The sequence below is a fragment of the Platalea leucorodia genome, assembly GCF_965183815.1.
Source record: "Platalea leucorodia genome assembly, chromosome: 1".
NCBI classification, from domain to species: domain Eukaryota; kingdom Metazoa; phylum Chordata; class Aves; order Pelecaniformes; family Threskiornithidae; genus Platalea; species Platalea leucorodia.
This window is the reverse complement of record NC_138823.1, coordinates 55,514,828-55,540,514: the sequence shown is the minus strand read 5'-3', so window position 1 is coordinate 55,540,514 and position 25,687 is coordinate 55,514,828. Positions and strand designations below refer to the sequence as shown.

Genomic DNA, 25,687 nt, shown 5'->3' with positions numbered 1-25,687 from the left:
TTTTTTTTTATTTTGCCCTGAGGACTTCCACATTGATTTTCAGTGTTTTGATCCTTGGGAAGGAGTATTATCGTATTAGGAGCTTAATAGAACTCATTATTATTTCCAAGATTTATAATCCCAGACTGAATATATTCCTGAAGTTAATAACTAGAACAAGCATTGCCTGGTGGTGTGTAGGTGTATGCAATATATATGTGTTTGAAATAACAGTATGAAGGTAAATGAAGTGTGGAGATGTATTGCATTTTACCTTGCAGTCTTATTTTTAATTCAGGACAGAGGGGAAAAAATCAATGCAATGTAATGAGGTGTAATCAGACAAAGGGTAACACAGAACTGCAGCAGAATTTGCACTGTTGTGAAGATTTAGCTCAGAAGTGATGAAACTGATGGAAAAGTTTCTGAGAACATGGAAAATGGGCTTCTGTATTGCCTTGTCCTACTAACTCACAGATATGTGACATTCCCCTGACCGTGCAGACAAGTCAGGGACACCCAGTTCACACTGACAATTACTTGAAGGACACACCGAGAGATTCACAATCACTTTCTGGGGTCTCCAAGCTAGAGAGCATGATCACACAGGAATTTTCCCAAATAAGGTCAAACTGATTGACACAGATTTTTTTTCTGCCTTCCCATAACAATAACCATAAAGTTTCAGTGTTTTACACCTTGATTTATTTTTATTTGAGAACACAGGCCAGCACAAAGAAGTGCAGTTTGGATTTAAGCTGCCAGACCATAACCCACATAGCAGACCGACACTTCTGGTGAACAGAGGCCTTCTCCTTTTGCTTCCAGGAGAGCCCTGCCTGGAACTAGAGAGTGGGAGGTGTTCCCCATGGAAACAGTACATGGTTGGAGCTATATACCTCTGTGTGGGATATTTACCATGACTGGTTACATATTTGGTTGCTTAATAAAGTAGCACCCTTTCCCCCTTTTCACCCTTCTTCCTGGAAGCAGAATTAATGACATCCCATTGCATGTCAAGGTAAGAAAAATACATCGTCACTCGTGTTAATAATTGTATGGAAAGAACATACCATTATTTCAAAATCTATCCGTAGATCAGTAGCTACCAAACTAGCGGCCATGATCCACAAAAGGGCTGCAGCAGTTATCAGTGGGTCATGACCTCAAAAGAAATTCTTTTTCATCCTATAGTAACACCTGATATTTTGTGTTGCACAATATAATGCATTTGTAAGTTGGGTCATAACTGGAAAAAAATGAGAACTGCTGTTCTAGATGTTATCAAATCATCTAACACAAAGCTGCATTGCAACAAGCTAGTGCAGACTATTACATATTTTTCCAAATACATTATGAAAAAGAAGAGAGGGAAACGTTAAAGTAACAGAATGAGGTAGTAATACCTTCAGCATAATTTGTATAAGTGATGAATGAATTTGGACAAGTGGGGAGTCTGAATGATGTAGGCATCCATATAGTCAGCCTTATTTAATCTTTTCTTGAATTGTATCTAAATTGGGCAATCTCAGAGAAACACGCAGTTATCAAATTTCCAATATCAGCAAACGATATCTAACTAAAAACTGCTTCAAGACTTTCCTAACTTTTGCATTATATCCTACCAAAAGCCAGAAAGTTGAAAATTCCAGTATACCAAATGAACTTTTTTGCTCTTTTCTATGTTTTGGTTTATTTTATTTAATGCTGGAGATGAAGTTTTCATTTAGTGCCTCTCTTTTCTGAATTACACCATATCTGTCCTCTTGAAGTACAGATAAAATTGGTGCAAAAAAAGCTACTTCAGAAGTCAATAACCAGCACCAGTGCATAAACCAGACTGAATTATTGTTTCTCTCCAGTGATCTCTCGTACTGTGACATTCAGAAGTAGAGCTACAATGACCATAGACCCAGCCTAGCATTTTTGCTCATACTGGATGACAGTAGGAAAGAGACCAGGGCGTCACTAAAGAGACAAGGCAAAGTCCAGGTGTGAGGAAGAAGTGGTGTTCATGTGCTTACCATCAGCAGGTTTGAACTCCAAGAGCGTTGCTTCTTCAGATCCATCTTCACTGCTCTCCTTGATGCTCTCTACTTCGCACCAGAAGTCCTCCATGGAGGTACTGTCCATGGAGGCCTGTGAGTTGGAGCGACTGAATGCAGGAGAAGGTGCCGACTCATTGGAAAGCATCCTGTTAATTCTTCGACAACGAGGGAGAGACTTTCTGAAAAGAGATAGAGATGAAAATAAAAATACTCTCTTTCCATCATGCTAACTTGTACCATGCAGACAAAGCCTGCAACTAGGGCTTCGACTGCGACTGTACCAGGGAGCAGGGAACGAGATGTTGGAGGCAAAGTGCACAGTTCTGGTGGTCTTCATGATCTCTGTTGCTCATAACATTTATGGCTGGAAATTTATTTTGCATCTAACAGTTTATCTCTTTAATACCCTTCAGTGGTTTACACCATACAGGGGGACTCAGGAGTTGCAATTTCTGTTTCTAACACTGATACCCATCTAATGAGACACTGGAAAATTATGTTAACTTCTCTGTGTCTCCATTTCTCTTTCTATCCCTTCCTGTTTTGCTTACTGGCTGAAACATTTCAGTGCAAACTTCTTTGGGGAAAAATAATTAAACTTGGGAACCCTGACATATTTTACAAATTCATCTTGGCTCCAGAAAAGAATTAAAAACTTGAAATATTTTGATTTAGAAGAATAATTACCTTTTATTTGAAAATCCTTTAAAAATAATCCATTTTAAAAATGAAATTAAAATAAATGAAATCTTAACAAAATTTGTCTTTGAAATGAAATAGTATGTTTTAGGCCAAACAGAAGGTTTTCATCACAGGTTCAAAAAAAATTATGATTCACTAAAAATCAAATTTCAAGTTACAATTCAATACAGTGATGGAATCAAAACGAAGAAGTTCACTCCTTACCCCTTTGTTCTTTTCTTTTCCCACTGTAAATTATTGCAGCTGAAGACAGTTATACAAGGTCATACAAAATCTTATAAAACACCCACCACAAAAGTCTTGTCTGACTTTGGTCTTTCACATTATTACGATTGCAATACTGTAAGCAGCCTTTGTAAGTGTAATTACAGTAGTTACAGTAAACAGTAATAATAACCACAACAATATTTGTACAAAGGAGTCAGGAGGTAATGTAATTATGGCAGAGAGCTAGACTACAGGAATTAATGGAAAATTCTGTCTTGTGGCCTTCACTTATCTGAATTAATTCAAATGCAGTTTCCCTTTCTCTTCCTTTTCTTTATGGCATCATCCTGCCAACAGGCCTTTGTTTAAAACCACAGGCATCACTTTTACTCCACTAAAAAAAAGGATACTTCCTTTTCCGTACTTCCGTCCTTGTCAAAGTTTTCATAATGGATGTATAAACAATATATTATTTAATAAAGCCGACTGGGCATGCTTTTCCCCCTTTGTGCTGCTGCCTCTGCTGCATCCCGCCTCGTCAGTGAAGGGCTGGCTGCTTCCCTGAGGCTCCTGGAGCCTCCTCACTTTGTCTGGGTGGTCCCAGGCAATTCCTTCTGGGTTAGGTCTGAGCCCCAGGTTGGGGAGCTGCAGTGGAAACAATGGAGCATAACAAAGCCAGCTGTGGACATTATCAGTGTTTTAAAAAGGCAAAGCTCAGGTCTTTGCCCCTTTTTGAACACAGGGAAGTGTCATACGGACGATTCAGCTGCCAAACCTGCCCATGTGCTTTTGGTCAGCTGCTGGGAAGCAAAGCTTTCTGACGGGTGACAATATTTCGGCAGAATAAAATGTACTATGGTGCTGTGGAGACACGTCCTCCAGGAAGAGAAGTGCTATCTTCAGTGTTTCTATCCTTTTTTTCCTCATAAACAGCAAATGATTGTTTGCTTTTAAACATAGTGCTGAAACTGTTATTGTTTTAATTTGAACAAGCCACGGTCACCAAATCTGAAAAGAATTTGTGACACAAGTGTGGTTAAAGCTATTTGAGTGCTTTCCATGTAGCTCTCCCTCTAGGGAGATGTGAGCATTTCAGTTGGCTTTTGTTTGCAAAGCCTCAGATGACTGGGGTACCTGATAAATCATAATTACTGGAATTATGTGTCTGGACGTGTTGGCCTCTGTTTTTTTTATGGATTCACCTATCTCTCTTCCCTGCATTGCCATCAGCAAGGAAAAAGAAAATGCAAGTCTCACAGGACTTAAATATAATGAGTTAATACTGAACCAAGCGTCCCCAAGCAGAGTTTTTAATGAGCAGAAGCAGAACCCCTGAGAAGCAGCCAGAAAACCCCACCTCTTCAGCTGGGAGCTGATGGGGACGGGGGAAACAGCTCCCACCAGCCAATTGCTTACTGCTGTGAAAAGCTGCACTCTTTTGTTTAAAAGGTGATAGTGAACACAAATAAGGAAAAAGGCAAAACTTCCTGGCACTATAATGGCATTTGGGGCCCCTTTTCACTGGGCGCTGTACAAGCAGAGAGAAGCCACAGCCTGGTGTGAGGTGTGGAGTGGGTGCCCATCATCTGGCAGCAACCTGTCCCTCCCCGGCCTCCTTAACTCGGGGCTCTGCCCACTGAGCAATTCATATCCCTGCTTAGTATAAACCTTTGTGAAAAATAAGTCCCTACATCTGCTATATAGCACAGCCCAGAGCTCCCACACTAGCAATCATAGGAAGAAATGCTCTCGCCAGTCTGGAATCAAACACGTGCTGGGATGAGAAGAGGGCTTTTTCCCTGATAGCATCACTGGCTCCCATCATTTAGTCATGGTCAGGGAATTTAAACATTTCCTGCTCTCCCAGTGTGAATCTTAACCACGACCCTTGTGCTCTTCATGCACCACACCAGACTGATCCTTGGGCTTTGACTCCATCAGCACTTCAGCTAGCTCAAACCAAGGCTTTTTATTTCACCATATTAGGAAGAAAGAGGCTTGGCGGGTTGTTTCTTTTCTCCCCACAGTGAGTATGTTATTTTGTAATATTACCATACCAAAAAGCTAAATGCAAAACAGACCACGTAGCATGGCAACAACTGCTGTGACAACCAGCTTTACCAAATACGTCTAAGGTTCCTGGGTAATTAACGTGCATTTACAATATTAAAAGTACAGCGCTTGTTTGGAAAATCAGCTGAACAAAGTCTCTTGAAAACCTCATATCTGAGGCTTGTTATCTCAGCCCAGATTAAATCAAGCTGTGTAAAATTCCTGTAACAAGAAAGGTTAGGCAAAGGTGCTTTATCCTTATTGGTAAACAGCTGAAGCTTGCTTCCAGGTGGTCTGGTACAAGCCTTCTGCAATTATTCTGAGTCTGCCTATTAAAAGCTCACATGTTTGAAAAGACCTCCAGCTGCCTTTTTGACCTATATACCTGTGGCTTTTGTCCTGGAGGAAGTGGTCTCGCTTTTATGTGATAATGGCAGTTGTCTCCATTTCCTCCAGCCAAAGCTGCTCAAAACAGTTTCAAGAAAAAAAAAAAAAAAATCCTACTTACTGAGGAAGCAAAGCATATTCTTCACCACTTTTAATTCATTCTTGAAGGACACTGAATGAGCACTGACTCAGCAAGCTGCCTGCCTGTCTCAGAAATAGCTGAACAAGCCCAGGTTGCCTGTCGTCTGGGAACTCTCCTAGCTGAAAACCTATGTTCTGGATACTTTTTTCACCCTCAAGGCTTTCTGGCTTGTTTGTTCTTTTTCTCAGTGTCTGTAGAGAAGTTTACAAGGATAAAATGTTTTCACTAAGCCAAATCTGTTGTTCTTACAGAAAATTTGAAAACCAGTCTTGTTAGGTAAGTAGTAATCATGAAGCTCGTGCTCAGTTTCATTTGCTCCCTCTCACACACAGGCAGCAGTGAGCTAATCTGAAAGGCTGACTAAATTAAACACAAGAGGGATCTCAGATTCTGGCTTGCTAGATGGAAAACGCTGGGAGAGAAGGAAGAACCTTAAAGCACTGAGCAAAAATTACAGTGACTCCACTGAACGAACTGAAATTGTTTTCAGGGTGGAATTAAAAAAAAAAGCCACACAGACACAAACCCAAACCCTTGAAAAAGAAAAGAAAAAGAAAGAAGAGAAAAGTATACTGCAACGGCCAATGTTATCAAAGAACTCCTCTGTTACTGGATATTGGTCACAGAAGAAAGGGTTAAAGAGTGCCAGTAAGGGGAAATATGATGATATCATGTAGAAAGCTTTCTGTGGAAAGATTTTTGCAAAGAAGTAGGGTATTTCCATGGGGCACAAGGAGGCTGATTCAACTGTGTGTGACTCTGGTTTTGCCCTGGTGTATGTTTATAACTCTGATGAAATGCAATAGCAAACCAGGCCCACTGAACCTATATTTTATATTCGTATATCATGCAGAAGTGTGTTGTTCACGGTCTGACAGCACACATTGATTTCAGGATAGCCAAGCCAAATCCAATAAGCAATTCTTATCCTATCCCCAAAGTGAAGGTTTGTCAAGCCACACGAAGAGCTGGTTCAGTGACACCTAATGATTGCTCACAGGCTGACTAATGATAAAGCCAGGCTTGTGTTTTCAGTTTAATTAAGTAATGGGTGGTAAAGAATCCATAAAACAAATGGGAGCAATAAAGCCATCTTGTAGTTAAAACCAGCATTTAATCCTTGTTTACACAGAGAGACGGGACATCTTACTCGTGTGCATCATTATGCTTCATTTCATTCAGCGGGTTGTGAACCTGCCTCACCACAATAGTCACTTTTATAGGAATGGGGAAGATGAAGGAAGCAAATTCTCCTGGTCATTTTAGGACCAAGATCCACTTTTTCATATTGCAATCATTCTATCAGTGTAGCCGCTTAATCCAATGAAATCAGTAGTGCTTGAAAAACACAACAGTGGCAGCACGGAGTGTTGTTTCCTGTATCCAGATCTTTCTATCCTTTGGTTTATCATAACAATTCACCAACTTCTGACAAAAAATAATTACCCTCTCTCTGCTCAGCTCTTCCCAAATGTAAAAAACGAGATGGTAGCTTGCATTGATAGGGAAACAAAATTTATTCCTCTTTATTAAGAACTATATTTTCCTCTGTTCTGAAATGTTAGCTATCAATCATGTGCCAATATTTCTCTTTTTTTTTTTTTTCATAAAATGTGTACAAATTCCAGGCAAAGAAAGAGTCCAGCAATTGGAAGTAGTATCTTTGTGCCCCAGGCAAAGAAAGAGTCCAGCAATTGGAAGTAGTATCTTTGTGCACAGTTCATGGCACAGTTCACTCTTGCCTCAAATCTCTTGTCTTCTGGTTCCTTCCTGGTGACCCTGTTCCAGCACTGCTTGCTGTCTGCTTGTTTCCTTCTCTCCATGCTTGGTGGCTTCTGCCCACAGACAGGGGCATATCTTAGGCAATATCGCCACAACTCCATCTGCACACTTTTGTTTCTGATTGTCTTGCCGAGGTTAGGCAAGTTGTAGGCAGGGGATCCTAATGTTTCCCTTTTCTTTCTCTAACATCTAGCATAGCAAATATTTAACCTATCATGCTCATTGATTTCATGGAGGTGTCACCCAGCCTCCCTTGTAACAGAGTGTTGACATGAGAAGCAGAATAGATTTTTATTTCATTAATAATTTTCTCATCCTGCTACCTAGCAGAACTCCAAAATCATATTAGTCTGATGATTGCTCTTTGTTACAAAGCTGGGTTTGAAAATAAGCTGAGTTATCACATTACTATATCAGCTAGACTTGAAAGCACAGGATTTCAGTACTTTGCATGTCTACAAAGCATTCTACAAAATATGCTTCTGTCAACTATTAATTTTATTTCTAAAGATGCTTTTCTGTCTCCGGAAACGTTTTGTGGACCAAAAGGACTTGTTTAATGAGTCTTAATCTTTAAAGACTTAAATGAGAAAAGACTTATAAGACTTATAAGATTTAAAGGAATTAAAAGAGTTTCATTTATTTATTCATAACTCATCTGCAATTCATCAAAGTTACTAACAGGAGCTAGGAGATTCAGCTGTAGAGTTTGCATGCCAGTGTTACCTGCCAGCATTTAAAAATGCATTTCACCTTGGGTTCTTCAGCTCTCTCTTACGCAACTTTTTCATAAGTGGTAGGGAAGTCCCCTGTCTGTAACAAGGGCCACTTTGTGACCGCTCTGCGGCTGAGCGTGAAGATTGCAGAAGAATCTCTCTCTGTTTGTAGGTTTCAATGTGAGGGCTCTCACAATCAGACCCTTTGAGCTAGGGGAGTGCAGGGAATATACTCGCTAGGTATTGCCTGCTGGCAACGATGACCTTTGGGGACATGACCCAGACCTCTCCTCCACACTGGCAGTCACATCACTCCAGCGCTGGCTCGATGGGACAGAGACAGTGCACTACATGGCTTCAATTGTGTCTGTCAAAATCTGAAAGGGACTCTATTTTGTCTTCATTCTCCTAACAAGGCTGTTCCTAAAGGGCAGCAGGGATTCCCAAATGATTAACACTAACAAGAGTACGTTCTGTTAACCATTTTTTTTTTCAAGTGAATTGGAAAAAGATTCTTTTCATGTAGACTAAGAGGCAGCAGGATAAGCTAGTTTTGAATGCTGAAGACTTAAGGACATGAGAAGATCATGACAGAGTATGTTAGATGTAATTTTCAATGGATATGGGCAAGATAAGAAGCATCTGGCCAAGGCCTACAGCAGGCAAAAGCTGGTTGTGAGCAGCTAGTTTAAACATCTTAAACATTTCCAACATATTTTTATTGTTAGAGGTGACAAATTCTTTTGTTGTGGTGGTGCTTGCTTAAGTCCAATTGCTTTTATATGAAATAAATCCACATATCTAGAGCAGACCAAAGTTTTCCAGGAAGAAACATAGGCACGTGGGCTATGTACTGCGGGCTTAGGAAATCCCGTGCTTCCAGGAAATGTTTGATCTATTGTGCATGTACAGTACAAATGATTTGTGTCTGAGCATTGAAGACAGTGAATCTGACAGTTCACTGTACATACGCCTCAGAGCTGATGAAGGCCTCCAGGAGCACTGGGCTCACTGTGCATGCACTGTACAATTTATCCACTCATGTTGACTAGGTGCCTCCAAAAATTCCATCTGTCTGGCACTTACCCAGAGAGATCGCTAGGTAGTTGAGCACCCCAAAATCCAAGGCAAACCCTTCAAATTCCACCTGGACAGAATTTGAAATCAAGATGTATGGCAGCCCTGGATATACTACTATAAGGTTACCAGTCTTTGGGATGAATTACTTGGTTCAGCCACACAGTAAGTATGAAGCAGACACGTTTCGTTCTGCGGCTTGGTGCAAGCAGCTACCTGGTGTCTTACCCAAAGTAGCAAGCAAAGATGAAGCAGTCACATGAATGAAAAGGAGAGGGGGAAGCACAAATGCACTACATCCTGCTTAAACTCTGGTATGGCACAGTTTAATGCTTTTCACTGCATTCACTCAGTCCCTCCTCATAGAGCTATCTGTAGTAGTGAGAAAACTCTCACAAAAGGCAGTGGAAAAGCTGTATTTCTCTTTTGCTTCCTACTGCTCTGGCAGTGTCACTTCGAAGGTAAGCAACAGCCCTGTAAGCCCTCCCTGGGCGTAGCATTCTCTCAAGCCAACTGGAGTATGTCAGGCCACTATGCACGCATGTGTGTGTAACTACAAATACCAAGGAGGCTGGGAGAAGGAGGGTAATGTGCAGAGTAATCCAGAATCTTCTCTCACAACAAAATTGATAAGCCTTTGCCAGCAACTCACGCTTAGCCAGACTCATTATTTATAACACAACAGGATACAGTTAACACTGCAGGAAATGCACAGGTTAGAGAGCTCAGATGAAGCTTAAATCATTCAACAAGCAAAGTACACCAAGTAAAACCCACTGTGGATGTAAACTGGACAGTGTTAAAAGATTTTTGGCTCTGGAATCACAAACTAGATTTTCTAAAGAAAAAGAAAGATTAAAATACTCATCAGGCACAATGAAACACTGAAACATAAAAGGTCAAACTTTCTACAGCTTTCAGTACAGCTGCTAACACTGGTGCATTTAAGTGGCAATTGTGGAAGAATATATACTTATTTTTATTTTATATCATTCTAAAGGAGCTATACTTTCAACCAGCATGATTATTATCATTAAGGAACTCACAGTATTTATAGGACTTTCTCTCTCTGAAGCACTTAAAAAGACAAATTCAGTCATTTTCGTTGAATTAAGGTAACAACATAAAGAACTGGACTATACTACCTACTGGAAGGCATCTAATGCAACCACATACATTTCAAGTGAAGCTCTTTAAGCTCCTGACATAATCAATGAAGGGAGGCAGATACTTCTAGAGAGTGAACATATAAACTAAACAGGAGCTCGAAGTCATGCAATATATCTTTGAAGTTTTCTTTGTGCTTAGCTTTAAGCGAACTCCAGCTGTTACTTTCTCTCTTCCTATAATTAATGCACCCTTTTAAGTAAATGTCACCACTCCACACATTACAATTTTTTCAAAGGCTTCAGGACCTAAGCAAACAAGCAGTACTTATTTTCATGAGATATTGGGTTTTCCTTTAAATGTGTTTTAATGTATATGGGAGGCAATGGTTGAGCTACAAAATATGAATATGTAAACTCTCTAATGTATTCATTTACATTTTAGTCATGAATGGTATCGGTTATCCTGCAATTCATGAGAAAACATTTTGAACATTGTGCTTAATAGCGTTCACAGGACTGGACTGAAGTAACATAAAGCAACACACTGAACTTTTAAAGCTAAGCAATGCACATCTTTCAAAGCTATTTTATTGAAAAAAATGCTTATGTGGTCAAGATACTGTTAAAGCTTTCAACACAGTGAGAAGCAACGTCACATTGTCACTATAAAAATCTTGGATCTGATTCTCAAATAGTTATAAACTGTTACAACCCCACTGGCCTAATTTATCCCTTATGTTTAAATTCAGAACATCCTTCTTTGTGGCACTGCTAATGTTGAAGTTATTACAAATCACAAAAATTTCATGAGCAAATGTACTTCTCACCATTTAGATTTTTCTCAACAGCTCTGTGTTGGCTGTCAGGCAATTCTGAACCCTCAGCCTGTATTTTCCATGGTGTATTGTACTTTGTGGCATACTGAATCAGTCAGAAGGAATGAAAAATTTGCTGGAAAATGCTGCAGCCAAATAAAAATCAAGATGTGTGCATAATTCTATTTTTTGCCACTCAAGCACATTGCTGAAGATTGTATGAGTTACTTTGGAAGAGTCTCAATTTGTTGAATAGACTGTTCTTTTGTTAATGAGGCTGCTTAATAAAGCAGTGTAGATGAAGAATGTACACTGAATAAAGCAATGTAGATGAATCTTGGAGAATATCTCAAAGCACTATGTTCCTATTTTTACCTGAATAAACATGGTTACGCATCAGTTGTAATCCGATGGAAAGTACATCAACGTGGAAACTACAGAAAAACAGATTTTTAGCACATTATCTGTTGATTATTCTTGTCAATGTCCAGAACAGTCTGTGACTTTATTCTGGATGACTTGAAGCAACATGAGACCTCATCTCTACCCTTCCATCTCTCCATCTGCAGCCAACCCTGAACCCTGCCTCTTTTCCTTCCTTTTCTGTTTTCCAGAAAGCAAGTGCTGCTGGGCTGGGTGGGAGCCTTGTGTAGAGGTGGAGCAAGCAGGGAAGCTGATAAGGGCTCTGTGCAGAGAGGAGGTGATACCAGTGTGGCATAGGGGGACCTGACACACAGTGCAAGGGATGAGGATTGCAGCTGATGGGTGTGTTCCCACACGTTTCTCCAACCGCATTTGACTGTCATATCTCCTTATCAGAAGAAGCCACACACCAGCCTCTCTCTCCATCCAGTTCTAAATATTTACAAAAAGCTCAGAGTCAAAGCAACTATGGTACTTTGCATTCTAAAAAAATTAACTACTAAAAAATTCCAAACAGCTAGGCAATATTAACAGAGGTAAATCCTCTTGGCTCTGCTGAAGCCAATAGAAGTTTTGCTAATGTGGTGCACATTTCACCTTTAAGCTTTAAAAAATAAGCTGTATTAAAGTAGATTTTTGACCAACATTTTTGAGGGAAACAATGAACAACTAATTTCTTGCTAATTCACTCATCTTCTTTTTGGTCAAAATTTTAGTGTGTTTCACTCACTTTAAAATTAAATAGCAGTATATTATTTGGTAACTTCTCCCATTCAGGACATTGATAACTGTACAAGCATAAATGTGTAAGCCTAAAGCTGAATTTAAAGCAAAAGCTGGTAGAAGACTCCTATTGCAGTTTGGTCTAGAGAATTTTAATTTATAATGTAGGTACAGAAATGTGTTGGCAAGAACCTCTTGAGTTGCCAGATGATACTAGTAGCATTACCAGTACTATGAAAAGTCCTGGTGAGATGGTGGGAGATGTAACCACAAGAAAGGACAGAGCAGAGCTGAAGATGAAGAATGGAAGCTTAAATTTGATGGAGACAAACACAACAGACAGGGAACACCAAGCAGAAGATCACAGGTGTCCAAAGAGCAGATGTTTCCATTTTTTAAGGAATCAATGGACCAGAAAATCAAATTTATTTTATTATATTCTCAGGTCTTCAATAGAGGCATGAAGAGGGCAAGGAAAAAACAATGCACATTCTTATACTTTGGCTATACAATTCCAATCAATTAGGTACAAAAAGTTTTCTGTGATCTTAAAGTGATTTCTAGGCTTATGCTAAGGAGATGGAGGCAATATCTTCATGAGAATTTTCAAGGCAACACCCTAAATTTCAACTGGTATTTTTCTAATTTGTGTTCAAATGGTTGTATTATGTGCCTGTGGAAAACATAACCTTTCTATGTAAGGAGCCAAATGAATCAGTGATGCTTCCAAACCACTTGAACTCCTGTGAGAGCTGGAAATGCTTGACTAGGTTACACTTCTTTACAATGCCCATAAAAAGGCAAATAACAGAATAAGAAAAATCACCTCTTAAATGGGAATACTAGTACATGATGCATAGCAGCTTTCCAGTTGCCTTCAACTACCTTTTTTTTGTCATGCTTATTTTATTTTAGAGGTTTATCTCAAATATTTCATCTATGAGCACTCTGAGGGAAGCTGCAGTATGCCAGGTATTTCAAAGCTAACTTTCCAAATATATGCAGCTCCTGAAGCTCTTGTAGCTAAAGGGACCACTAATATTTGCAAAACATGGTGCTTTTGTCTGCAGTTCCTCACTGATATGAGTAATTCTGAATCCTACAAGCAGCCCTGCTGAAGCCGGCCAAATGACTCTTGTGCATAGTGTTTGGAAGTTTAAATGTCTTAATATTGACACCAGGGAAGTAAGACGTAGCTCTTGGAAAACTCTGAGGACAATGGGCTCATGTTGGAGGGAAGTCTTCAATGCTCAGAAGACGTACAGGGACAATATTACCTTAGCTTCAAGCATCTTAACATAGGTACAAAATGCCCATTCATGTTCTCCTGGGAAGCAGAAACCCTAGATGGCCCAGAACCATGCTAGAAAGTTCTACACCACCTTTTGTAGACATCATGTATTACAGGAAGGGACTACTCTTGGCTATTTTGACAGTTACTGATTTGTTCTGGTTTGTTCTAAGCTGTTCTGCATTTGCACCAGGTTGCGTTGGGAGAATGGAAAGAGGACTTTGGATAATTGTCTCTTTAAGCTGTGTTGAATTGTCCTCAGTCACAGCTGGGAATCTGAAACCAGATACCAAATCATCATGCAGTGGATAGTACCAACAGAATCAAGAATTTGGTAACTACTAAAACACCCCAACCAGGCCCTGCAATGTTTAATTAACTATATGGGCAAGAGCTAATTCATCATAACAGGAACATGGAGATGTCAAACAAGAATTACAGAGGGAAGTAAAGTGACATCTCTAAAATCACACAGATGTTTTGCCACAGAAGAGGGTTAAAAATGCAAGAGCTAGTTCGTGACTTAAAGCTATGGTACACCATGAGTAATAGAACTGCTAATCTTTAGTAAGTCCTGCAGAGCTTGGCTGAATTTTCTAACTGAGCTTTGTCAGCCCTGCACATATTCTTGGCTGGATAGCCTCTAAAAAGTAATTAATATTGCTATACAAACATAGTAAATCATGTGTGAAAGCTCACATGCTCACGTCAAATGGGTACAACTAAGCTGTTATTGTGCCCTCTGTCATTGTGAGTACATGCTCCTCTTCCCGCTCCTGCCTAGATAACAGCCATGATCCATGATAGGAGGTTAAGATTCACAGGGCATTCATCCATCTTTTAATGATCGTGTCAGATCTTTCACTGTGCAGGCACTTTATGAATGTTGTGAAGCTGTAACGCTATCCTTCCCATGAGGACATCGAATTACTTATCCATGCTTTTGATATAATGCATCTTGGCTGAACTGTTGCAGCTCTCTTGCTCTGGAAGATTTCCAGTCAAAGGCTATATTTACGTCAGTTACAATTGATTCAAAATGCTTCCACAGGATCTTGAACAGGCTAACACATCTTCATGAGTTAAATCCAAAACAGAGATGATAGATTGCTTTCCAGTAAAACGGGAATAATCATGCTTGTACCTCTAGTTCTTTGGTTTGAGATGGCATCCGTGATGGGTATTCAGCCACTGCTTGGATCAGTATCTTTTCTGGACTTCCAGGTGATGACAGATTATGCTTCCAAAAGGGACTTAGGAGGGCAGTCACCTAACTCTCAGTTTCAGAAAAGACTGAAGCATTCAGGAGCACAAACCCTATGGACTTACAGGGAGACTAAATGATCCTGCACACAAAGACAATTTTGAAGGTGGTACTTAGGCTATTAAGTCACAGAAGCACTTTTGAAAATTTGCCTTCAACTTAATTGTGTACTATTTTACTCTTTGTCCTTGGAGGAGTTCTTTTTCCGTGAGCATTAAGCTTGCTCAGTTTTCTGGGATTTTGACCACCTAAATTCAAGCCTTATCTTTTAAATTTGGCTTTGATTAACACAGCCAATGTTATTTATTCTTTTGCTTGGCAGGAGTTTCTGCAAGACCACCATAAAGTTGGCCTGTTTGTATTGTATTGTACCATTAATCTCCTTTTCCTTTATGACATACACACACAATATCCTAAGGGGAAGATTACTATACATATATATGGATTCATACTTGCATATAAATACATGTATGAATACACAGCAAAGATGGGAACAAAGGGAGGGAATATTTTAGTAATCATCTCCTAAAAGCCTTTGTGAAAAAGTCCAGATAACACATAAAAAGGAATGTTTTGTACAGCATGAACTAGGGGATCAACTTTAATTGGTTGCTTAATGGAAGCATAATTCAAGATAAAAATGGAACAGACTTTATTCAAAGTAGTTGGAATCATTTGGGTGTGAGAAAGATCTGTCAAATTAAGAGGCTGCTATATCATTATGATCATTTATGCGCAGCTCACCACCTAAGGTTTTCCAAAATAGTGCATTTGAAGACACTTTCTAATAAAAAGTAATTAAGAAAGTTGAAGAAAATACAATGTTGCTTAGAGTCGCTAGGTTAATTTTCATCAGAATTTGGTCATTATCTTAAACTAGCATCAACAGCAGAGAATTTCTAGCTATCTAGAAACATCTACATTTCTGTGTCTCACAGAGACTTTCTGAATTAGGAATCACTTTGCAATTGCACTGCAAAGCCCTGCCTGAAAAAGCCCTGACACCCAAAAGTGACCTACCTTTTCATTGCATGGACAGGATCACCTTCACTAAGAACAAACAGGAGCAAACCCAGTGATGGGACATCCCTCAGAATTTTTCCAGTCATATGAAAAAGCAGTCACAAAATCACAAAAAGCAGTTTGGACAATCATTTATGCCAGTAAGCCCTATCTCCCATCCTGACAGAACACTACTGGGACTCATAATGACATTGTATTTGCTGAAGAAACTCTATTAGTGCTAGGAGTATAACTGTCCAGTGGAAATATCACAATAACTCTGCTGATCTGATTCTCTTTTCTAAACAAATCAATCAAGAATCTAGGTAGCAAAAGTCAAATCTCCAGGGATATTACCTGCCTGGATTTCCTTTCAGCGAACCTTCAGGTTTGACAAAGGAAAAAGAAAATACTTGCTCTTTCATCCTGATCAAAGTCAATTAAAATCTATTATGTACTCATCATATTGGACCATGGTCATCATATTGTGCTGCTCTGCTGCTCTTCAGCATCTGATCCCTTTGATCCCCAGTATAGGCCTTGTGCTGCCCCTACAGAGGGAATAACAGGGGAAGAAATCCTTGAAAAGTTTTCCCTAAGGCAAGGAGTATTATTTCTGCTGGTGGTCATGACCCCGGCTCGTGATATTTTGCTGCAGGGGGACTTTGGAACCGGAAAGGTTGCGCTGGCCATTTCAGTGTGTGCAAACTGCCACAGAGCAAGAACTGCTAAAAGAAACTCCTCAAACACTCCTGATGTTTACTCTGGACGTGCAGAGCTGTGAGCGTCATGCCAGCCAGCCAGCAGGAGAGAAATCCCCTGGAATCCCTCTGTGAGGGACGAGAGCGCCTGTCCGTGAGCGCTGGATTGGTGGTCTATTGTTTGCATTTATTTAGACTACATAAACAAGCTTCCAGTTTCCTCAAAACAATGTGAACAAGTCCTAGTTTCCAGCTCCCTTGAATTTCTCCAGTTTTCATTACTAGGTAAACAGTTTTAGCTGCTCTTCACCACCAGTCCCCTGATGCCCTGGATTTTTACCTGGTTACTAGACATAAGCACCTTCAAACTGAAAACAGCCATTAGAAAGAGCCTGCGCTACCTGCAAATCCCTGCCTGCCAAGTGTACAGAACCAAACCAGATTTGAGCACAATTTGAAAAACGTGGATTACGATAATGTATTTGTGAAGGTAGGAGCACTTTAGCTCATTTAGCCATGTAATCTCTATGAACACATCACTTAAATTGTCAGACGTGGCTTTTCTCCCGTGGAATGATATAAGTCAGAAGTTTCTTCTTTCCTTACAGCTAGGTTTGTATAAAGCTCTACTTGTGCAAGTTAGAGTCTGGTCATGACACTGAGCTGAAATACACATAATTATCATAAACCTCTATAGGACATCAGAAGGTCAAATTTGAAAAAGGCAAATTTCTGACCCCAAATCAAATGAAAGCAAAAATGGGAAAAACTGTGATTAATCCATTTTGAAGTAAAGATTCTGCTCCCTCTGGAACGTTATTCCAGCAGAACACATTTTTAAACAGAATAAATGGTGAGAAAAAAATGTATTATAACAGAGTATAATTTTCCAGAAGCACACCTTGTTAATAAAACCTTAATCAGGTTCATGTTAGCAGATTCTTGAGACGCATTTTCATACAGCTTGAGTCAATGCAAAGCATGCATATGCCCATCCTGCAGTTGCTTTTGCTTGCACTGTGTCCAGTTGTTTTTCTACAGTGGATAATTTTTTTTTGTTCCCCCCTTTCCTGCCTGGTAAAGCTGGAAAATTCCATTAGTGATAACTCTGACAGCTTGCTCCCCCTCCTGTCACTCCTCGTTTAAGAAAACAAGAGGGAGAGAGCAGGGTCTGGAAGGCTGAGAAGTTACTCATTTAGTAAATTCCGCAAGTCTTACCTCGGAGCAGAATAAAGCCTTGGTGTTATCCTTAAAGAGGCAAAGCAGAGTCCTTCTGAAACCCAACTTCTTCATGCTCCTAGTGGCAGTGAGTCCCTCCTCAGCCTATGATCACCAAGTTGGATATTCTGGGAGCTATCTGACAGCCTGTGATAGGGTATTCTGCCTCTAGTCGTACAAAGGCTGCGGGAACAAAGAGCGGTGGAGCTTCTGGCCCTTGTGGGAAACGGATTGACACTGCTTCATCACTATTTAAAAAGTAGATGCCTTCAGGATAAATGCTCTTAGTGTGCTTTCCTGTTTGTGTCAGAACTTAAACCTTTTATCCATTTCCTAAGAGGAGAAATAAAAAAGTAATCAGCACTAAGCTGCGCTGTAATTCAGGAGAGTCCCTGTAGGGTGGCTCAGAAAAAGACAGAGCCAATTTATGTGTTTTCTGCTAAAGGGATATGAGATACTACCATTAGCATAACACAAAAAATCGTAAATGACCAGATGCAAATTAATGAGGAGCTCTCTCTGCACGGAGATGGCTGCTCCACCCAGAGCAGAGGCATAGTGCACAACGCCAGTGAGGAAGGAGAAGCGAGCCAGAGTACAGCTGTTAAGAAATCAAATATTTATGGGAAAGCCTTTCTTGCTTTTCCTGCAGTGGGAAGATCAGTGGGAGGCCTAGATGAATGCTGAAAAAAGCATGCACCAGGTTTTCTATGAACTGTGGCCCAGAACTGGGTTTTGGCCACAAGATTGATAAAAGTCTTGAAATTTGGGGACTATTTTGAGCTACAGCTGGGGGATGAGGAAACACACTGTTCTGTTAACGCTGTTAAAGGAGCCCTAAGAAATAACTCTTAAGCATGGAAAGCATATGAGATGGTCAAAGTTTACTCCCTCCACCAAACCTTTGTTTATCCATTGAAATGCTTAAACTGGTCTGTCAAATTTACAGCATTCCTGTCATCATTCCTCAAGTCTGAAATACAGGAGGAAAAGCTGACTTTCTGGTTATAAGCTTTTTGATATCCTTCACTTCCTCCAAGACATGGCTAAAGCCCTTCAGCAGAATAAAGGGAAAAGAAAGCTTGTTATTTAATCAGAACAAGCAGAGAAAGAAAGGGGAAAAAAAAGCCGGGGGAAAAAAAAAAAAAGAAAGGAAAGGACTTCCTGAATCAGCCACAGATTTCCGAAGGGGACAGAAAAGAGCAAAACCAGAAGTGGTTTGGTTTTACAGTTCATCTTGAAGTTAAATTTGCTGTATGTTTTAAACTGGACTTAATGTTGCCTATTTCTCCTGGTGAACTTTTAGGATCACATAAATCCTTGAAAAACTGGAAACCTTCCAGTCATTTACCACTGTCTGTAGGTCTTTTTAGGGACCAGGATCCTTTAAAGGATAAAGTGCAGGGAAAAGAGTGGCTCAGGAATTTGGTAGTGCCTGTGGGGCTGTTCATGCTACAAATCCAGCTGGTGTTGGTGGTGACCAGCAACTGCTTGGCAGCTATTGCTGTTTTGCCTGAAATGATATAGTGATGCTAGTCCACATCATCCTGACTAAATACCTCTATAGTGTTACCACCTATAGACATTCAGAGGCAACCTCTAGGCTGAATAGTCATGAGATTGCCCTCCCTGCTTCCTTCAAGGATGTCTTCTCCCTCTTTTTAATTAAGTGGTACACTGCTGCCACTATTACTCTTCTTGAGTTGTAGCTGTATGAAGAAATTAAAGTCATTTTATACTTAATTCTAGGCTTTGGCTGAACAGTCAGATACATGCAGTTTTAGGATTGCCTTTTCCCAAAGTTGCTCTCTAATGGAGTTTAAACAAGCCTCGGTAACAGTGACTTAGGTTTTCCTAGGAGTTAAGGTGAGTTTCGGTTGGATTTAGGGAATGTGAAGGTGGGTTCCCATTTGCAGCCCAAGTCCCTTACAGCTCTCTGCCTGTGCGGCACAGAAAAATGCGGTCGGGGAGAGAGGGGAGGAAGCAGAGGCTGGCTCACTTGCAGCAATTCACAATGAGCACGCCTTCCCTCTGGTTGCTGTTGGCAATTAAAACACTCCCCGTGTTTCAGTAAGTGCTGGATCCTCTCGTCTAACCCTAGATGTTGAACCGGAATGTGTGAGCCAGGACCTGCTTGCCACAGGCGCCTGATTACAGCCAGCGGAAAGAAAGCCACCTCCAAAGAGCAATTCAGCTCACCTATGGATGAGATGAGAAGACAGTGAGGGACTCACCAAAGAGCTGTTAAATGCTGGAAATGGATAAGGGCTCTCCGGGTGTTAGGTACACTAAAAATTAAGGGAACTGTAACCCTCTCCCTGCAGTGTCCTTGCACTTAGCATATTTTACCTCCAAAATGCAGTGTTTTCTTTAAATAGAGTTTAAACAAACATTTAGTTTAAAAGTCTTGCCATAAAACTATGAAAATGTGTTTAAACGTCCTTTTTTGTCCTCACTCTTTCTGGACCAGCACAATGGTGAGCCCTAATCACAGCTGTCCTACGAAAAATAAACAGTGGTGAACTCGTATACACAGGTGTCCCACCGAAGCATGACACAGAGATCTGCCTGCACTAGTGTCTTTATTCGTATTTGAACGTTCTGTTTCATGGTTGGTACAAAAGTAGCTCTGAACTAATTCCATATATGGGACATAACGATGAAATATTTCAGCAGATATACTGAATGTCATACAACTGATAAATACTGACACATGATTTCATGCTATTCTTTTTCTAAAGTTAAATGCTGGGACATAAAATAGATCTGCTGTTGACTTGGTTTTATGACTGCAGAAATACATAGATTATCCTTACAATGAGACAAATGTTTAAGCTTTTTCCTGCATCTGGATGTAAGAACCAGTCATAAACAATTAGCTATGTAAATAACTGATTTTTCAGGGCTTTGGCCAAACAAGTAATTGAACAAAATCTTCATTTAAAGTTAATCTGAAATAAAGCCATTTGCTTTTCCTGTAGAAATTCAGAAGAACAATAAACAGTTTCATCTCAGAGATTTTTTTTACTTTTCTGTTGAAAGTTAAATCCAAATAAATTAGAAACAAAACAGTTCATTTAGGAGATGTTGCAATGAAATGTTTCAGCTTTCTCTGATTTTTGCCTATTTTTTTTTCTTGGCTGAAAAAAGTACTCAGTAGATTATTCTGATCAACCCAAACCTTTTTTTTTTTTTCCTGTGAAAAAGGAATGTTCCTTTTTTTTGGTCCCACTTCTAACTACAGTCTTCTGCTTTAACAGGTCACTGTTGCTGGGGAATAGCTTTAAGGACTTGTCTAACTGATGTCATATGGCAAGCATGAAAATAAAACTACAAGGAAGGAACTGGAAGAATTATCATCGGATTAATTATTCCACAGAAATTAAACTGGCATGATCATAATCATGTGGTAGTTTCTTCTGAAACATGACTGCTATGTCCAGGGACTCTATATATTGATCTATTCCAGCTGTTAGCGAGCAAAAATCAGACGCTCTTCGCCAGGCTAGATTTTACATTAACACTGGGATACATTAAGAACACATGCTCCAAATCTGGCTTGTTTTTCATGGTAGAAAAATGGCAATATCCTAAAACTTAATAAGTGATGTATTTGAAAGCAACTATGTAGATAGGAAGAAGATAGTCATTCATGGCCAAGCAGTCCAGAATTGACATCAGCTTCTCAGATGCCATGAAAGGTTAAACCTCCTCTTAGGAGATCTCTGCAGATCTCCTTCTTCTGTCTGGGCTTTGGCAGGGGATCTGTGAAATTTCCTACCTACACTCATGATCGATTAAGATTTAATTGTGGTCTTAGCCCTGCCTAGGAGACCATTAATTTACAGAATAGAGATTTTTCAAAAGAAACTACTTAACCTCAAGACCATTTAGGCATAAAACCAGTCAGGCAAGAGAAGAGGGTTTACAGAGCATGACAAAAGAAGGATTGCAAAATGTGCAGTGCCGACGTACAAAAACTGCGGAACAGAGAAATCCTTGCAGTTCCTGTAGGAAGGGTTTTGTTTTGCAACGCCCCTGTGCCTTGCAGGAGGCCCACGGCTGGCCGCTGAGCTGGGTTTCACAAACACGCTGAGGCGGCATTCTTTATCTGCAGTAACGCTCGGTGTCAGCTGCGAAGGTCACCTTGACAAATGAACTTGCCTGGTGGAAAAAAACCTCCTCCGCCAGTAAATGAACAGGAAGAGACTGAGCTTGTTTTCCAGTGCCCGTTGCAATAGCTGCAGACCAGGGCCATATGTACACTGGAAACAGTATGTGGAGCCATGTGATGGGGGAGCCATTTTTTGTGCCGAATTTACAAACACAGAGGTTTTTTCAGGTGGCTCTTTGATCTTTGGAGAAACACTATTTTGCACTTTGATTTTCAGTCATCTGGTGACTTTTGACAATATTCTCCTATTAGCTCCCTACCACAAAAGCCTGTCTTACTTCTTGCGTTAAACTATATCATGGAGAAGCTGTTAGTTATCCCAGTCCCAAGGATTTACGGTACAATTCCCTAGAGAAGCCACTTACTTTCTTTAGAGACATAATTTCTTTCAAACCTAAACAGGCCAAGGCGGCCAAGAATAAAAAGATGACAGTCTGGTAGAAGAGTTGCTGAGTGAGGAGGATATGAATAACAAACCTTATCAGTCACCTGGCAAGAAGATGAAGAAAATCATTACTTGCTAGTATCTCTGAATTTCAATGTATTTTCACTTGGAAAGAAGGACATAAGCTGATCATTTGTAATGCTACCATTTCCTACATTCACCAGGCTTTTTTTTCTGGCTTTTGCTCTTCTGCAGCAACATCCTGACCGTGCTCACACCCTGAACCAGGTGTGGCCCTGAAGAGGCTTTCCTAGGTACAGTTTGAATCACCCCTCAAGAGCAGTGAAATTCTGACCCTTAAAAGTAATCTTTTTCACTGATCCTTCCCCATTTTGCTTTTTCTCATCCCAAACCATCTTTCTGAATTGATCTTTCTGCTACTTCTCCCTGATGTTGCTCCATGTCTTTGACGCACAGGGAAATCTTATGGGTAGGGTTCCTGCAGTCTAAAATGATTGCCTGCCTCTCTTCTCCAAAAAAAGTATATTCATAACATATGATGTGGGATGAGGGTTCAAAGATTATTATAAAGAGTATAGAAAACCCAGAATGCATGACATCAAGGGCTGAAGGATTACTGCAGCTTGAGCAAAAACAGAGGAACTTTGTCTAAACCCAAACAAAGCCAAGCAATGGGTAAAAGCCCTGCTTACTGATTGCCAAATGTAAGACATTTATTCCCTCTCCTCCCTTAGATGTTAATGAAGCACTGCTAAAGTAACTACAGCTAAACCACTGTAATGTATCAGAGATATTTTTATATTAACAGATGTTCTTCACTAATGTGACTTTAAAAGTAACTGTAACTGCCAAATTCATATTTGGCCAGTAAGCTTTATTTTAAGAACTGGGTTAAGTTTCTGCTGAGTTTCTAATGGTCTATCAACCAATTCGCTTCTCCTTAAAGGTGAGGATTTAATTTGAACACAATATCTTACTAGTTTCACCCATTAGGTAACGTTAATTTAATAAGCAATATTACCTGAGGGGGACTGTAAATCATGAAATGTGTTCCAGTAAAAGCACTTTAAAAAAATCCCTAACTAAATAGGCATTACATCTGAAAATTCTGTTGGACACAAACAGACAAAGGAAAAAAGAAGTTTTTACTTTCTGTACATAATTATGGCTCTGAATATGCTCAATCAATTACAAATGTCCAATCTCCAAAGTTCATTCCTTTAAACAGAAACATACATAAGTCAAAGACATATCTAATTACAATGTATAATGTAAATATTAGGTTAGTCTAAAATTTTGTTAATTATTTGACATGAAAGCAGACCTGGGCTTGGCAGTCAGGCAGAATTCGAGAGGCCTGTCTTGTACAATGCAGCAAAAAAGAGTGTAGGAGAAAAGAAACTTTTATTAGCAAGTTTAAAAGAAGGAATCCATGTTAACCACTCCACTGTGAACCATCACAGACATTTAATCATAAATAAAATATGAGAAATTTGAAAATATTAGTGTGAGATAAAAAAGAACAAAAAAAGCAGCAGCCCGCCTCAAAAGTAAATGTAATACCATTGCTTATGATTGCCACAACTCATTGGCATTAAGAGAATGACGGTAGCTGAGGCCACAGATCTCCCTTGCCTGACTTCTATCCAGAGACCTAGAGCCCACTGCATTCAGTGCTTGGCACACCGAGTGCGGCCAAAATCCTGTCCATGCCACCTGAGAAACCAGGACCATCACTAGCACTAGCAAAAGTGGTGTTTTGCCCCTACTTGTGCAGGTCTGAATGGCTACAGTGGGTGCAAGGTAGTGGAGACTCAGGCCCCCAAAGGCACTTTTATCTGCTTGGGAAACAGACATACATCTTTTCAAACAGAAATGCCTTCATGAGCCTGAATGCTGTTCCTGCTTGCTTTCAAGATCAAGGCTTTTATCAAGATTTAGAAATTTCTGGCTTCAACAGCACTGCCCAAACAAGATATACCCAGACCCATGGTTTTCATGAACGGTGATACACAGAAGAGCACTTCTTCAGGGCCAGCCATCACCTGCTGTTTCCAGCTTTTCTTTCTCAGTCCCTCTCACACTTGCACAAACCCAGCTGGGAGGCCTGAGGACACCAGCCGTGTGACAATGTTACAGGTTTCATGTAGTCCTGGGAGATGATTATCTGACAGTTATTTCCTCTTGCAACACTCTCTCTTGCATCAAAAGTGCTTCAGCTCCCTGTTGTTCATGTAACAACTGGTACTGACCCCAGTGCCAGCGGTTTCACCAGCAGGAGTTTTTTGGCATTGGCAAGACAGAAGAAAAATGTTGATTATGACTAATAAAAAGTGCTGGATCAGAGAGAGGAAAAATTCAAGATACCTGATAAGAGATGGTGTTTCGAAAAGGCTTTCCTGGCAAAACTGCAGTAACAGCCTCCTTTGCCAGCTGTTGCAACTGCAGGCAGCCCTTTTCGGGTGCTCTGATGGATGAGTGTTTCACATAGTCCCTGTTCTTGTTTTTCTGCTGATCCATATGAGCTGAGAGGGCAACTTATGTCTTATAGGACATGCATTTTTAGCTTACTTAGTGGTGGGTTATGGCAGATGGGAAAAAGCATGTGTTTTAAAGCGGGGTCAGTGAAATCTGACAATGTCACCTACACAGGACACATACAAACACTATCTGATGAAGACACCCTTTACCCCCTGCCACACTAGCATCGGTGTTGGGGCTGTGGGTGCAAGAGACCTACCAGGAAATCCCATGGGGCCATGTCTTGGTAGGGCTGCAGTGCTGTCTCTAGTATTCTGGCCCAATTTCAGCGTACATCGAGGCCTGTTTACAGTACTCATGAAATTTCAGTCTGCTGCTTAAGCCACCTCTGCTCATTGTGTTTGTTTCTGTGTGCTGTGAAAATGTTGTTGTTGTTGTTATTATTATTATTACTATTATTATTATGCACTGGAGGTGTGAGTCAGAAGCAAAAGCCTCCTGGGTGCTGTGCTTTGTACCAGCTACACTGAAAAATGCTGTTTACCATCAAGAGCCTGCAGCTGACCTCTGCCCATGCGGAGCACTGTACTCGCTGGCCATGTCCTGATTGCAGTTCAGTCAGAAAATGTTGTCTTACACCCCTAAGATAGCTACGTTTCAGAGATGGAATTGCTTCTTTCTCACTACATAAACTCAGAAAGTTAGAGGTATAAGAAGAACATAACTATAACATTAAAAAGCCAGAGTCTTTCCCGTATTCAATTACATGGCAATTTTAAAGCTGCTGTCTTGGGTCCTATGAAGCATAGTGCTCTGGTCCAGTGAAGAATTATTTCTGGCCTCAGAGGGTATGAACATATGTGCGTGCATACAAGGCCTTAATCTTAATCTTAATCAGTGATCCAGGACTATACTTTGTCTTTTTCAGGCCCTAGGCCAATTTTATTGCTGAGGAAAAGAGGTAAATATTTCCTTTATTTTTGTTTTT

The 25,687-nt window shown here is 40.2% G+C and overlaps 1 protein-coding gene across 1 annotated transcript in view; it reads right to left on the bottom strand.

The window, feature by feature from the left end:
- The window catches only part of ARHGAP28 (Rho GTPase activating protein 28), a gene marked incomplete at its 5' end in the record, with an annotated part of 73,741 nt that overhangs the window by 30,218 nt on the left and 17,836 nt on the right, over positions 1 to 25,687 (bottom strand). The window contains one exon of the mRNA XM_082309705.1: positions 2,004 to 2,206. Within this exon, the coding sequence (XP_082165831.1) occupies positions 2,004 to 2,206 (203 nt within the window). The remainder of the gene's footprint in view (positions 1 to 2,003; positions 2,207 to 25,687) is intronic.